We start from the raw sequence: 16,289 nt of genomic DNA, 5'->3' as shown, positions 1-16,289 counted from the left end.
TTGCCTTGCAGTTAGGAGCAGGAAGAGGGCCAAGAGAGGCCTGCCAGAGAGATGCAGGGAAGGAGGGAGTGGGTGTGCTGATGAGTAGAATCTCAGTCTCACTGGCATTAAGGCAGAGGTCACTGGCGGCACACCATTCCAGGATAGCAGACAAACAGTCAGAGATGAGGGAAGCAGAGGTGGAGACCGAGGGTAGCCTGAAAATGAGCTGGGTATCATTCACATAGCACTGAAAGTTGGGGCAGAGAGCGGCGATGCGGTGGGCAAGGAGTGCCAGATACTGGTTGAACAGCCAGGGAGAGAGGTTAGATCCCTGGGGGACACCACAGGTAGAGAAAAAGATGTCAGAGAGGAAGGATTATTGCCCATTCTCCGTTATGGCATGGTAAAGAATGACCTTGCCTGGCAATGATTAGTCGAACAGGGTGGACTGTTGTTTGGCCATGGTCAAACATGTTGACGAATGCCACTGACCAATCCTAAAATATACTATAGTACAAACAGATCTTAGAAGAGGCATCCTCCATGAGGTGTGTTTGGTTCAGATGGACATTTGCATGAATACAGTGTCAACCCTGATCCTAAAATGGCTGTTTACCGAGACACAAGGCAGTGCAGTCAAATACTTAGGAACGTTACTTGTCTCTAAAAGACAAGGTCTTGCCTCTAGACATCTATAGTGTCCATTACATCTCACATATTGGGTGAGCTGTAATTGACACTGCAGAGCTGCAGGGACACACTGCAAAGTGTGGGTTTGTTGTGTTTATTTTTACTTTGTTTCTACCTTTCTGGTTTTAACCAATTAATTTTAATTTCCTTTTAAGCGCTACTGTGCCTGGCGGCTTTCTGGACGCCCTGGGAAAAGAAGCAAACCATTGCTATCATTTTTATTAAACTCACTAAAGTTTGTTTTAAAACTTTGTATTTTGTAACTTAATTTCCCTGTACACTGTGTATAGCGGCAGCAAGTGTGCCTGGACTTGGGGAGACCGGTGCTCGTGCCGGGACTTCATCTCTCAGCTTTCTTTTTTTTTTTTTTTTACACACTTGCATGCACCTCTAAAACGCAAGTTCTTCCTCGCTCTTCTTCATTTGCTCCGGCCTGCGCTTGGATTTGTCTCTAACTTAATGGCAACATTACTTAAACGGCAGCGCCGGGAGCGCCGCAACCGAGCGCAGCCCGAAGTCAGGCCAAAGTCCGGCCCGTCTACGCTCGTCCGCGCAGAGTCTGTGCTCTAGGCACAGCATGATATCAGTAAGTTGGTTACGCGTAGGGAGATTCTCACTTTAGCACCACCTCAGAATCTTTCTCCAGCTGGCAGGCAGGAAATGCAGGCGAAGATGCTGCCTGCCCCTGGTCCCTCCACCCACTTGCATGCTTGCCCGATTAATGCACAATCACTTGTGTCGCATTGACTCGAGATGCATTCCTTTTCAGAATCCCACTGCCCTGATTTCGTGTTCGTCACGGATAGGTGGCTGACTGGTCCTGATTTTATACAAAGGCTACCACCGGGTTACGCTATTCTTCAGGTGGACCGCAGGGCTAAGTCCCCGGGAGGGGGGGGGGGGGGGGGGGCGGGGAGGGTTGCACTGATTTATAACGTGCAATATGAATGTTCACTGCTGCCTAATATTTTGGAGGCAGACATGGAACACCTACCGGTTAGAATCATAGTGAATGCATCCTGGGTGTGTCATTTGATGCTAGACTATCGCCCTCTGTCTACTAATCTTGCTGCTTTCTCTAAAGCCTTTGTGGCTTTAAATTTAGCACTGCACTTTAAAAACGTAATTATTCTAGGTGATTTCAATTAATGAGTGGAGGGGGGTGGGGGGGATCAGCCCAAGCCAATAAGGCTTTTTTTAAAACTATGAAACAAGCACACTTTTGCCCGATGATGGGCACCGAGTCGGTTCTCGTGTCAGTACGCGATGACCTTACCACGATCAGAGACGAAGGGGGCACGGCAGGCCTAATTTTATTAGACCTGTTAGCCGCCTTCAACACTATTGATCATGGGGTTTTGCTATCTAAGCTGAAAGAAGCAGGGCTCTCAGTGGCAGTTTTGCACTGGTTTCGGGATTTCTTGGTTTTTCGCTCTCAAATAGTTTATCTTCCCCCTTACTGCTCGTGCCCGGTCATAGTGACATGTGGGGTACTACAGGGGTCAGCATTTGTCTCCTCTACTTTTCAATTTATATATTCGCCCTTTGATGGCACTTATTTGCTCATTTGACTTAAGGGTTTTCTCCTATGCAGACGACACCCAAATTTAGTTTAGACTACAGCCGGGCCAGTCAGAAATTGGTGCAAGATTAAAAAACTGCCTGGACTCAATCCAGGGCTGGATGGAGGCAAGTTGGCTTAAACTGAACGGTGGAAACATGGAGGTCTTATCACCGGCAGCCAGTGAATGGACCGCAGTGTTTTGGCCAGCTTCTCTGGGTTCATTGCCAGAGCCAGTCAAAATGGTCCGAAATGTGGGTATTAAAATATCAGAATCTCTGTCCAGGAAGGCTCAAGTTAATGCAGTGTGTGGCCTGGGGTTTCTTAAACTCAAGCAGTTAAAGAAGGCTCTCCCCTTTGTGCCTGAAAAATTCCATGCGCAGATAGTGGCTGCGGGTGTCAATGGGAGTATTGACTACTGCAACGCTATATATTTGGCACAGCTGTCCTATCTCATTCATCGCCTTCAAGTGCTGCAAAACGCAGCCATGCGTCTGGTGAAACACATTTGTTTCGGAATGTGGTAACCAGGGCACAGCAATCTGTTCATTGGTTGCTGAACGAGGTGAGGGTTAAATTCAAATTATTGTGCCTGATTCACCGCACAAGGAATGGCAAAGGATGCTTAGCTATTCATGAGAAGCCTCATAGCTATAGACCTCTGAGATCTACTAATGCAGCACTCCTATGCGTGCCTAGCTACAGAAAGAAGCAGATGGGTGGAAGAGTCTTCTCTGTGGCCGGGCCCAGGCTTTGGAACTCTTTGCCTCAGCGGTTAAGAACTACCACCGATTTTGTATCTTTTAAGCAAGGCCTGAAAACGTTCCTCTTTACATACGTGGTCTCTCTCAGTCCTTTCCTCGGTATCTCCTGATAGCGCCATGATGCCTTTAGTGACAGTGCGCTATAGAAGAAACAGTTTGATTGGCACCAAAGGGCCACCTTACTGAGCCAAAATGAAAAATGAGCTGCAACCAACAAAATATTTATTTTTTGTTGTTCTTAGATATGGCCCAATCACATTCACATGATATCCCTGCTTATCTATTGAATCTGCTCTATCTCATCTTTGTTCAGTTTCTCCATGTACAGCGATGCAACTGCATACTTACTCTCCGGTTTGCCCTTTTCCCTCTTACTCAGAAGTTTATAATGTGTCATTTATTAGAATGGAATGGTGGAACATATCACTGTCATGACAGTTTTTCATGTAGATCTTCATCAATTCCCCCTTTCATTCTTGCTACTGGTAGACAAATCACTTGCAGAGGAAGAGACGAAAGCAGATGACATAATAGCCAAGGGAAATGAGAAATATACTGAACACTGCCTGAGACGAGGCCAGTGCCCACATTCACCTTACTTTCAAAGGTTTACCTACATGCTACAATTTTCCAAGATGGCATGCACAGGGTACTATATTGCAAATGTAATAATGTGCAGGTTGTATAAAGAAATGGGGAGTGGGCAAAGCTAGTCAGGCTCTCTAATGACCCCAACTTCTCAGAGCTGGAGGATAGGTCTCCCTTCCTGGGCCACATTCACAAGTGGGGAGAAAAGTAGCAGACCAGCAATCCATGAAGTCATTGTCCAGAAGTGAGTGGCGCCCCAGTTGATGGGATGTGGCAGCAGCAGAGGAAATTGAGATGCTGTTGACTAATCAAATAGGCGATGCAATCTGGAGAGGCACTGAGGGATAGAAAATGGCGGGACTGCCAAAAGTCAACAGAGAATTGGCAGCAATGATCGGCTCCTATTGAGGTGGAATACCATCAGGGTGGCTTGATTCTAGGGGCACGATAATTGAAGAGTGCGTCAACGAAATCATTGCAGTCGGTGGAGTGGTGAGAAGGAGGAACTCCCCAACATTTCTCATGAGGATTGAGCCATGGAAGACTGGATTGAAACAGGCATTATCCAAAGGGCCACCCATAGGGTTAACAGAGTGGGATCTGCAGGCACACTATTCCCACCAAGGGTGGTATTTTCACCACTACGGGTACCGAAAATCCCTATTCTAACCGCTCAGAAGTGACGGTTAAGGCATTAGCACACACACTGCATCAAGACTCTCAAGCCAGAATTGCCTGTTATGACTTTTGTGGCTACCAGCACTCAGAAGTCGGATGTAAATTCTGTTCCACATATGAAATATGCCAGAAAAATCCAAAGTGTGTGCAAGAAAGCCACCAAGATAGCATCGAAAAGACTTGTCTGTGTAACCCTCATTGACACAATCTAGTAATTCCCAAATTCACGGTCAACAGTGTTCGGTGGACACTATGAGAGGCGACAACTAGAGTTGCAGATAACCCCATCGCTCAAACGTAACGCCACTTATGCAGATGCAGGAACAATTGCAAAATGGTGGCAGGGTGAGTGAAATTTAGTAATTAAGCAATATCGATTTGAAACAGCACAGCAAGACAAAGGATCAGAAATGCATAGAGAAAACTACCCCAACCAATCTCCAAGGCCAAAATAGGAGCAGAATCCCCAGAAAAGGAGGATGAAAGGGAGAAGGACCCTGGAGAAAAGCGGACACATTCTCCAACCTTCCCAGGATAAACACAGACTAAGCAACCTGGGAACAGTGTGGCAGGGTCTGCTATGGAGTTCTTCAGGCTTGGAGCAGGTGCAGGGGGGCAGGAGGGACAGAGGACTCCTCCCAACCAGTGGCATACAAGGGTTTGTATTCAGTTAGTCCTGCCGCAGAGGTGGAGTGGGGGCATTGGGAAGGCCTCAAATCTCTGCCTCCCCCTGTATGTGCCATGTTAAATAAATATGGTACCACTGTTGATCACGCCATTGTTAAAGGTGAGATGGTGGTAGTGAGAGAGGGTGGTGTTATGTAGGGTGAGTGAGAGGGGCCAGGTGTAGAATGAGAGGGGGGGAGGGAAAGGAGGTGAGAAAAAGGAGTGGAGAAAAGGGAGAGGAGAGTGGGGTTTGTGGAGAGTAGCGTGGAGAGGACATAGATAAAGGCAGAAAGTGAGAGAGGAGAGCGCTTGAACATCATAGGGAAAGATGAGGGGAGTGGGTGAGATCGGGGAAGATGGGGAAGAGTAAAATAGAGAGCAGAAACATCAAGGAAAGAAGAGAGACCAAGTGGAAGGAGAAAACCGAGCTTGGTGCCTGTGGTGGAACAAAAATATCGATAATCCACTACAATCTGATCAGGGGAGTATCAGAATAGGGTTGTCAAGGTGGGAGACCATAGGACCATGAGAGGGGGAAGTCCACTAGTGCACCCCACCCCCTGCACAATACCTTCAAAATCAGAATATCTGATATTGCTTCAAATAAAATTTCTTGAATCACAGTTTGGAATCTGAGAGTTTGTGAGCCCATCTGTGGCAGTAGGTAGTACTAAACATAGCTGCAAGTGACCAAAATAGTGGCATGGTAGGCATAGGCTACACCAGAGGGGGGAGTACATAGAGCCCTATTGGCGAGAGGATGAGCTGCCTAGACACAGGTGGACCTAGTGAAGGGTTAATGGAAGTGGTAAGCTTGAGGAATGGTGTATCCCGACTGACCCCAGCACCCTCAATGAAGAGTGGGGATACATATTCAATCCAAGGTATAGGAGAGACGTACTGAATTTAATGCTGAAATAATCATAGGTGTAGAGGGAGACCTGCTGTCTTGAAGAAACCAGAAGCTGCGAAAGAGGAACAGGGCCTTCAGATTGGCACTTTGAAGAAGTACCTGGGTGCTATTTTTGAGCTTATGAGGACCCCTGCAAAGAGTTCATTCTTTTCCAGCCCAACTGTAATGCAGTTTTGTAGGGATTATTTAATCAGTTTCAACCATGTCAGTATATGTCTCCTGCATGGGATTTGAACCTTGTTTTGGCATTCATCATGGCGACTCCTTTCTGCCCTTGCATTCTTGTTCTTTAAGGGCGCTCACCCTCAAGGTGATTTTCCTGGCCACTGTCACCTATCGCAGGCAAGTGAGCAATTACTGATCTCTGTCCTTAATACCAGATTACCTCATTTTCACTAAGGAGAAAGTGAAATGATAAATGAAATGAAATTATATTTTATTTATATTGCGCTCATACACAAGTGTTTCAGAGTGCGACTGGGCAAATGGAGGGAAACAGGGGAGAGAACAAAAACAACAATCTTACTAGGTCCAGTGACATTAAGAGCGTGCAAGTACATGGGAAAGGGAAAAGGGGGAACGTGCATGGAAGGGGGGGAAAAGTGGAAAGCGCGGAGCAGAGGAGGGAATAAATAGTAATAAATAAAAATAAATAAATAAAGGCGATAAGCAATGGTAGTGCAGCCAGCAAGTGGTAAAGTGATAAGTTAGTCAGATAGGGTGTATCTGGATAAGTGCAGAAGAAGAAAAGTGGGTAGGGGACTGTATGGGTACAGATACAGAGCCCAATGCAAGGGATGGCCTGGAGGCAAGTGCAGGAGGGAAGCAGGGTGAGCAGGTACCGAAGAAGAGAGGGTGGTCAGGTGCACGATGCCGAGAGAGAAAGAAGATCAGCAGGGGAGAAGAGGGGCAAAGGCAGAAGCGAAGAGGAAGGTCTTGGGCTGTTTCCGGAACCAGAGATGGTTCTCCTCAAGTTTCAAGGAGGCAGGAAGGCTGTTCCAAAGGGAGGCCCCAGCCGAAGACAGATCTAACTCCAGCTCGTTTCCTTGAAAAACGGCTGACCCTGGGGGAGTTTGAAGAGGAGCGAAGGGCTCGAGAGCAGAGGTATTTAATTTACTGAGGGATAGTTGAAGGTATTTTGGACCCAGGCCCTAGAAAGCCTTGTGGACAATGCAGAGGGTTTTAAATTTCATCCTTGCATCCACTGGGAGCCAATTAATGGATTTCAGAGCTGGAGAGATACGATCCCAGGGCTTAAGGTCACGGACAAGTCTTGCAGTCCTGTTCTGGATTAGTTGTAAAGGGCGGAGAGTGGAGGTAGGTAAATTTAGAAAGAGGCTGTTACAGTAGTCCAACCTAGAGAGAACCAGAGCTTGAGAGAAAGTGAGCTTCAGGGGAAGGAAAGGAAAGGCAGAGTACCTCTAAGGAGATGCAGTAAGAAATTTGACTTTTTAGAGATGTCAGAGATGTGCGCGGAGAAGGTAAGTGTGGAGTCAAAGATGACTCTGAGGTTCTTAGCCTCGCAGGTAGGGGTAGGAGGAGGGCCAAGGGAGGCTGGCCAGAGAGTGAGGGGAAAGGATGGTGAAGGTGTACCAATGAGGAGGATCTCAGTTTTGTTGGCATTTAGACAAAGATCGTTTGTGGCACACCAATTTTGAACGGAGATTAGGCAATCAGAGATGAGGGAAGGAGAGGAGGTGGCTGAGGGAAGCCTGAACATGAGTTGGGCGTCATCAGCATAGCACTGGAAATTTGAGCAGAAAATGGAAATGCAAAAGGAGAGAGTTGCCAGATATTGGTTGAAAAACCAAGGCGAGAGGGTAACCCATGGGGAAGTGGCAATGGGAGTTTGCCTGGCCTTCCTTCCTAAGATTGTGTCAGATTACATCTCTCACAGAAGATTCATCTTCTGGTCTTCTTAACACTGCCTCATCCATCTAAAACGAAGTACATGTTTTACCATCAGGACCCCAAGTGTGCTCTCAGTTACTATTGATCTCAGCCAAAGGACAACAGGAGGGATAATAATAATAATATTAATAATAATAATAATTTCACATTTATATAGCGCTACGAACCCTCAGGTATCTGAGTGCTGCTTTTATTATTACCCACGGTGTGTGGTGCTCATTTATCGACCTCGGAAGGATGAAAGGCTGAGTTTGGCCGTGCAGGGATTTGAACCTGCGTTAGCAAGCTCTGCAGGGATGTCAAAGCGAGCGCACTACTCGCTGTGCCACTTGACCGGGATGATCAACTCTCTGTTGGTTATGATGGGGCACATACAAGATGGGGTGTTACTAAGCAGAACATGTCCAAGGTGAATGTCCTCTGCATTTAGGAGTACTATGGACTGGCTGGAAAGGAAGTGCCCAATAGTCTCAGGACTTATTCCAGGAGAGGCTTGCTGGATCCCTCTATGACCTGCTTACGATGTCCCTGTTTCGGACATTTGTCAGGCAGCTATGTAGTCTTCATTGCATATTTGCCATGCTCTACTGCCAGGATTTCTTATTGGTCAAGATGCCAGCTTTGGTTGTGCAGTTCTTCTGCGTTTCCTGGTAAAGGTGATGGTTTCTCGCTTTGATTCTCCACAGAGCTCTGTACTACTTTGGAAGTCCATCTAATACGAGGAAAACTGTGGAAGGAAGGAATCAATTAGGAGAACAAATTAATTACCTTTGTAATTTTTTTCTGGCAGGTTAGTCCTTCCCTCCCACGGATGCCTCATCCCCCTCTTGGCCGTCCCTACTTGACAGATTCTTATTCACCTCTTGCTTTTCTGTAGCTCCCTCACAAGAAGAGTGCTAGGAAAAAAGGCGGAACTGAGCTAATGGAGTGCTGGTGGCTGCATATATTTTGCCCCGGCATCACATTTGCCGTCATGAGCACCCAACGCACCAAGCAGACCTGCACTGCTCTCGTTGCTGGTTACAATAGTTTCCAAGGGCAGCTGGTGTTGGAGATCATATCTATTATGAGGAATATGTGGGAAGAACGTCCAATCAATCCGAAAGAACTTGACAGGTAGATATTTGCACAATCTTAACTTGCTCACAATCTAATTCAATAAATATTATATTTGTTGTGGTTTATTGTACTCAGTATTCAGTACATTTAATAAGCTTGAATCCCCTTACCCTGTAATAAGGCAGCAGTAGAGTGCAAATGGCACAATAAGGCTCCAATTTGGCAACGGATGAATTATATTCTCTCTCAGCGATAAAGTTGCATGGCCTTTTCTGCCAAAGGTAGACAAGAGGTTTAGCCCAGGCTTCGGTTTCAATTTCTGAGGCTTCTTCTTTTATATAAATGTCAAGTGGCTCTAAATAAACAAAAGGAAACAAATGCTTAAATATGTACATTTTTATGCATTTAACATAAAACCTGATCCCAGCAGCCGTTCCTATCCTTTCCCCACAAGGAAGCCATTCGGACTAAAACCTTGGAGAAATCGTAGAGATTGCAACTAGCAATATCAAGCAAAAGGGGTCAGATGTTTGTAGTTGTTAAGGTGTCTACGTTATACCTCACATAGATACAAACTACCAACGCTGACTACTTCCTTAAAATATTCATTTCTGCTCGACCATTACTTAACACCCCTAGAAGTAGTGACTGTATTGTCCATCCTTGAAGATGGGAAACAAACTCAAATATATATGCTAGTTTCAGCCCCATTCTCTTTCACGGTTATGATGGCTAGTTACACTGTTAATGGTTTCCTGTTTAACACTTCCAAAACACTAATTTCACTCTTGCTGACTTATATGGATTACAGCCATGACAGAGACAGACCCAAAATACACATACAACGTCCCTCTACCTATTCAGTCCTCGCTCTAATTTCTCACTTTTTCACTTTAGTGAGTGTGCGTGCGTTTTATCTGCGACATGTAATGCAATGCTAGTCTTTTAAGGTCTATGTGTTTTGTCCCGAAGTGCATGTTTGACAGACATTTTTGCATAGAGTTAAGCTTTTTAATATGCAGCCTTTCTTTGCTTTTGTGGGTGGTGTTTTCCCCCTTCACAACCACCCTAATTGCTGGTGAATTTGCACAGCCTACCTCACAGTACATGCTCCACGCTTCTATTTTTATCACCTTTCCAATTTGAATATTGCTTAGTTTGATTTTTTTTTACAGTGGTTAATCATGAAACAGTGAAACATACAATCACAATCATCAATTATCATAGATGCAGAACAGTTTGCAAGTAGCAATGCATACAATTTGCGACAAAACCTGTTGCAGGTATTTCAACCTCAAGCCATTACATTTTGTTATAACACCTTCAATAAAGTGCTTACCTGTCATGTTGGGCAACTTTGTCGAGATATGTTTGAAATTTCCCCCCGCAGTCTTTGTGGCGAGAGATAGGATTTGATACATTTCTAATTGCATTCTCTTGTTCAATGCACTACAGGAGTTCTCCATACAGGCATTGACCGTTGGCACATTGCCTCTCATCCATGACATCGTGATCAACGATTTGGCTATTAAACACGAAAGCCCAACAAATTTCACATCTCTTATGTCAAGTCAGTAATGCAGCCGAAGAGAGACAATTCTGTGGTTTTACAAATATCAAAGTCCACTATTTAAGACACGTTGATCCATATTGCTTCTGTCGCAAGTCAGAATCGGGAGACAGACCAGGTGGCATTTTGAATGATGTGTCTCTATATTCAAAACAGTCCTGTCTGACCCTTTTTGCTTTAGCCCCATCCTAAATGAAAGACAAGTAGTTAAAAAGGTGCTCGTCAGGATATCCGACAACAAAGTCCGTCCATTGTCTAGAAAGCTAATCAAACCGGATTCCTATCCGTACCACTAAAACAGAAAATAAGCTAACAAAATGAAAGCTATAGCATTTTGCGAAATAAGTGAAGATTGGTTGGTTAATAATTACCAGGTTACTCACCGTAGTGACCACCTTACTTCTAGTCCATAGTCCCCTTTCCTCCATACTTGTGGGACATTTCTCCGTCCTGTGGGACGGGACCGGAGCACTTTGTAAAAAGCATCCACATTTTTTACAAAAATGTGTCCCTCCTCTCTTTCCTGCGCGGGGCCCGGCACGTGGCCATAACCCCGCCTACCTTGGCTCTGCCCCACGCATCGCCCATCAGTCCTTTTCTATCGCCGGGTCAAAGACCCATTAGCAATAATAGGGGAACATTATTAAAGGGGACGGCGGGCGGGCGTATGGAGGAAAGGAGACTATGGACTCGGAGTAAGGTGGTCACTACGGTGAGTAACCTGGTAATACTCCTACGTCCAGACCCCTTTCCTCCATACTTGTGGGAGATTCCCAAGCACTCCTTACAGGAACTACGGGTGGATGGAAATACCCCTTACTGAAACAGGTTCTTCAGCATAGCCTGACCAAACTGAGCGTCAGCTCTAGAGCTCATGTCGAGACAGTAATGCTTACAGAAAGCAGATGGGGAGGCCCTAGTAGCTGCCCGAGCGATGGACTCCCAGGGAACATATTTCTGAAAAGCAACCGCGGCTGCCTTGCCCCGGACCAGGTGTGCATGGATACCTTTAGGAGGTTTCAGCCTTTGAACGGTGAAAGACTTCGTGATGCAGGCGGCAATCCACCTGGATATAGTTGCCTTAGATGCCGGCTTGCCCTGAGGGTTACCGAAGGTCACAAAAAGTACAGAAGAACTCCTAAGCTCAGAAGTCCTGTCCAGGTAGAACTTAAGAGCTCTTTGGACATCAAGACAGTGTAGAAATCTTTCAGCCTCTGAGGCAGGGTTCGGAAAAAAGACCGGAAGGGAGATCGACTGATTCAGATGGAATTCGGTCACTACCTTCGGCAAGAAAGCCGGGTTTGTCCGAAGGACTACCTTGTCCTTGTGAAAGAGCAAGAAAGGATGCTCCACCAACAATGCCTGGAGCTCACTCACTCTCCTCGCTGACGTAACGGCGACCAGAAAGGACACTTTCCAAGACAAGTACTTGAGGTCTACCATAGCCATTGGTTCAAAGGGTTTATGGCACAGCGCCGTCAGGACTACATTTAGGTCCCATGGCGCGTGCGGATTACGAACCGGAGGGTAGAGGCATGTCAAGCCAGCAAAATGCCTCTTCACCACTGGGTTAGCTAGAGAATAAGAACAGGTCTGTAGAAAGGTAAGCGGAAACCGCTGAGAGATAAGTCCTGCATGACAGAACATGAACCCCTGACTCTGCTAGGGAGGACACGAAGGACAGCACTGTGTCAATCGTGACCACCCTCGGATCCAACTTCTTCTTAAAACACCAATGACAGAACCTGAGCCATTTACTCCTGTATTGAGATATGGTCCAGGGTTTCCTGGCTGCCTGGAATAATGCGCATGTTATCCGCAGACAAACTCAGATGCTCTAAAGACTTCAACTCAGGCACCATGCCGCCAAGCTGAGCGATTGTGGGGAGGGGTGCCACATCTGTTGTTCCCCCTGGTGAAGAAGATCAGGAGTTACTGGTAACCTGATCGGCGGAGACACCGACAGGTGTTGAAGTTCTGAGAACCAAAACCTGCCAGTAGAAGGGAACAGTTCACAGAGTCCTTCAACTTCCAAATTGCACGGTGAACTAGAGGCAGAGGCGGGAAGGCGTAAGCTCTCATGTTGTGCCATGGAATCTCGAGAGCATCCCCCAGAGAGAAGGCTCCCAGCCCCCATCTGGAGGCATACTGAGGAAGTTTCTTGTTCACCGCCGCGGCAAAGAGGTCCACCTCCGGTGTGCCCCAACGGGAGAAAATCCATGATAGGACCTCCGCCTTCAACTCCCACTCGTAGCTGACCACTGTCCGCCGGCTTAGGGCATCCGCTGTGACATTCAGCTGGCCCAGGATGTGCACTGCAAGCAGCCAGACACCATGAAGCACGGCCCACTCCCAAATCTGGATGGACAGGTCCACGGGGGGGGGGGGAGACTTTGTTCCCCCTTGCTTTTTTATGTAATACATTGAAACCACATTGTCCGTTCTTATGCGGACCACTTTGTTGACAATGAGCGGTCTGAACGCCCTGAGCGCTAGGAAGATCACCAGAAGCTCCAAATGGTTTATGTGTAGGAGCTGGTCCTGAGGCGACCATAGGTGTGAGACCTGAAGAAGATCTAATGTCGCACCCCACCCGAGGAGTCCGTCGTGATCGTCACTGTGGGGACCGGGTCCTGAAACCCCACGCCCCCAGACAGATTGCTGAGAGATGACCACTAATCCAGGTCCACTCTCATGGAATCCAGAATCATTATCCTCATGGAATCCGGATCCACTGCCTGATGCCATGAATTCCGAAGAGCCATCTGGGTCTGTCTCATTTTGAGACGAGCAAGAGGAAGAGCCAGTACACACGAGGCAATGAGGCCCAGGAACCACCACCAGGCCGACTGCGCAAACATCTGACACGTGGCCAACAGATCCGCCATTCTGTCCCATGTCAGATACACTCTGCAGTCGATCGTGTTCCAACGAAAACCCAGGAAGATCAGGTCCTGTGAGGCCGTCATGGAGGATTTCCGCCAGTTCACAGACAGCCCAAGATGGAACAGGAGCTGAAGGAGAGACTGGAGGTTGCCCGCTGCTGCCAACGGACAAGGGCTGCGTAAGAGCCAGTCGTCCAAATAAGGATACACATGGATACCCTGGAGACGAAGATAGGCCGCAATCACCGACATCATCTTCGTGAAGACACGCGGCGCCGAGCTGAGGCCAAAAGGAAGCACCCGAAACTGGAAGTGCTCCTCTCCCAAAGAGAAGCGGAGGTATCTCCTGTGTGGATTCCTAATCAGGATATGGATGTACGCATCCTGAAGATCCACCACGCTGAGCCAATCGCCCATCTGCAAAGAGGAGCGAATCTGGCCGGGTGTGATCATCTTGAATTTCTCTTGAGGTAGGAAAAGATTGAACTGGGAAAGGTCTAGGATGGTGCGCAGGCCAGCCTGGTTGGGTTTGGGCACCATAAACAGCCGGGAGTAGAAGCCCTTCCCTTGCTCCCCAAGGGGAACGGGTTCCACAGCTCTGAGGTCCAGAAGTTTCTGAACCTCGGCCTTGAGGGAGGGTGAGCCCGACAGCTGAAAAGGAGGGTTGAGGGGTGGGGTAGGGGGTAAAGGCAAGCGGAAGCCCGCTCGAACGACTGACAAGACCCATCTGTCTTCTGTGATGGTCTGCCATGCCTCCCAATGAGACGCAATGCTTCCTCCCACCGGGGTCTCGTGCAAGCGCAGAAAACCCGCATTTGGCAGGCTTATCGGTGGCGGTTCCACCTGAACCTGATGATGAGGCAGAGGAACGGGAGAAAAACTGCATACGCTGTTGTCTACAGCGGGTTTTCCCCACAGGAGTATCCACTCTGCGAGATTTGCGGTCAAGGAAGCGCCTAAAACCAGAGGAAGGTCGACTTTGCGACAACGGTCTCTGGGATTTGAAAGGAGCTTTATCCAGAACAGACAATGATTTAGCCGTCTGAGTGCTATCCTTGGTTTTGGTGAGCTCTACATCAGTAGAAGAATGAAAAAACTCCTTACCATCGAATGGAAGGTCCAACACCTTGTCTTGCACTTCCTTAGAAAATTTAGTGGCATGCAGCCACGCCTGCCGTGAGGCATCAACCCCAAGCATCAGGCCCCGAGTCGAGGTGTCTATGTGATGAGCCATAGCCTCCAGGAGATCCTGGGCCAAGACCCTGGCATCGGAAAGGCCTCCTTTGAAGTCTTCCAGCTTCTCGACTGGGATGTGCTCCTCAAACTCCGACAGACCTTTCCACATCCGCATGTTAGCTCCTGCCAATATCAATTCGGCGTTGGCCTGCCTGAGCTGCAAGGCCGAGTTGACGAAGATTTTCCTCCCGAGGGAGTCGGGGAGCTTGTCCTCCTTTCCCAGAACCTGAGTAGCCGTCGTGGAAGAGGATGCTGCAGGCCTGGACTGCAAAGTGGCCGCAGCCACCACTGTGGAGGAGGGAGGCGGACAAGACGACAGGGCCACCTCTTCCGAAGAATGCAGCCTGTACCTCACGTCAATCTTTTTATTGACAAAAAGTCCCGAGTGTGGCTTTTCCCAGACTCTTCAGACCTTGGCCAGAACGTCCTTCTACAGGAACAGGCCGGTATGCTCCAAGGGAGACAGGGTGAACGCTCCAGAAAGCACGCCCTCCTGCCTTGGGCACCGGAACATCTAAGAAACTCATCATGTCCAGTACCCGGTCATGAAAGGCTCTGATAGAGCGGGGAAGGTCTTTGTTGTCCTGATCGCCTTGAGGGTCATCTGACAGGTCAGGATCCTGCTGAGCCGTGTCAGACACTGCCTTGTTCACTGGGGACAATGGAGGCAAAGGCGGGAGAGCAGGGGGGCACCTCGGGCAAGGGAGGCGCCGGCAAAACCACTGGAGGAACAGGACATATCTCCTTGAAAAGCCCTTTGAAATATTCCCTCATGGGGTCGGTGCGCATAAGCGCTTGAAATTTACCGAAAAAGGCATCCTCAGGAGATTGTTTCGGGACCTGAGGAGGCCACTCATGAGGTGGACAAATCCAGGGACGTAACGGGGAAGGGTGCCACACCGTCCCCTCCACCGACGTATCCACACAAATCAAAGGAGCCGCCCCCGCGGGAAACGAAACATTGTGCGGAAGAGGCATCCGGGCGTTCCAATCATAAATCGGCCGGTAAGGATGCGCACAAGGGACCTTAGGTTTACCCAAGAGACCGAGCCCTACACCAGAAGCCGATGGCGTAGTTGTAGGGGTAGCACCTAAAATGGCCTCCATGGTCATGGCGGGAACGGGCGCCATTTTGTCCTCATCTGAGGGGAACTGTGGCACGTGAGGAAGTGAGGGAGGGATCCCTGTCGATGGATCAGGGGTCTTAATCTTAGCCTTAACATAAGGAACCTCGGCCGAGCCGGTACTATGAGGCCTGGAATTTTTTGTGATATACCAACCGCCAACTGAGCCTTCGAACAAAGGACCTCGGCACTGCCGGTAAAAGAAGAACAGATCTGGTGTCACCACAAGAGTGGGAACGGTGCGCTTTCACCGACAAAGCCTTGACCGGCCTCTCAGAACTGTTGGTAGCTTTAGCCTCTGTACGGGGGACCTTGGACCCAGGCCCGGTAACAGCCTTTTCTGCGCGGGCCTCGAACATCCGTTCGGTAACTACAAGCCCAGCCAAGGCCTCGGGGCGCACCCCAGTTTTGTTTTTGAGGGAAGCTAACAGAGAGGCCTCAGAGCGAACTCTGGTACCCCACGACTCAGTAGAACTGGGTCTACAAACAGCCCCCAGAGGAGGGGCCTCGGAGCATACTCCAGTGTTCACAGGCCCCTTACAGAGACCCTCAGAGAAAACTCCGGTAGAATTATTAGGCCCAAGGGGCACCTCCGGGCAAACCCCGGTAACAGAGCGATCAACGCGCCTCCCGGACCGAGAGGAACCCGGGAAGGTATCCCC

General features: G+C 48.3%; 1 protein-coding gene across 5 annotated transcripts in view; it reads right to left on the bottom strand.

Moving 5' to 3' along the window:
* Positions 1 to 16,289, bottom strand: part of KDM4C (lysine demethylase 4C) — a 3,084,728-nt gene that overhangs the window by 1,173,000 nt on the left and 1,895,439 nt on the right. For all 5 annotated transcript variants that reach the window (XM_069625930.1, XM_069625928.1, XM_069625929.1 and 2 more), the window contains one exon: positions 8,983 to 9,167. In XM_069625930.1, the coding sequence (XP_069482031.1) occupies positions 8,983 to 9,167 (185 nt within the window). The remainder of the gene's footprint in view (positions 1 to 8,982; positions 9,168 to 16,289) is intronic.

This window comes from Ambystoma mexicanum, chromosome 6p, assembly GCF_040938575.1.
Source record: "Ambystoma mexicanum isolate Mex_15411 chromosome 6p, UKY_AmexF1_1, whole genome shotgun sequence".
Lineage (NCBI taxonomy): Eukaryota > Metazoa > Chordata > Amphibia > Caudata > Ambystomatidae > Ambystoma > Ambystoma mexicanum.
This window is presented reverse-complemented; position numbering and strand designations above follow the sequence as displayed.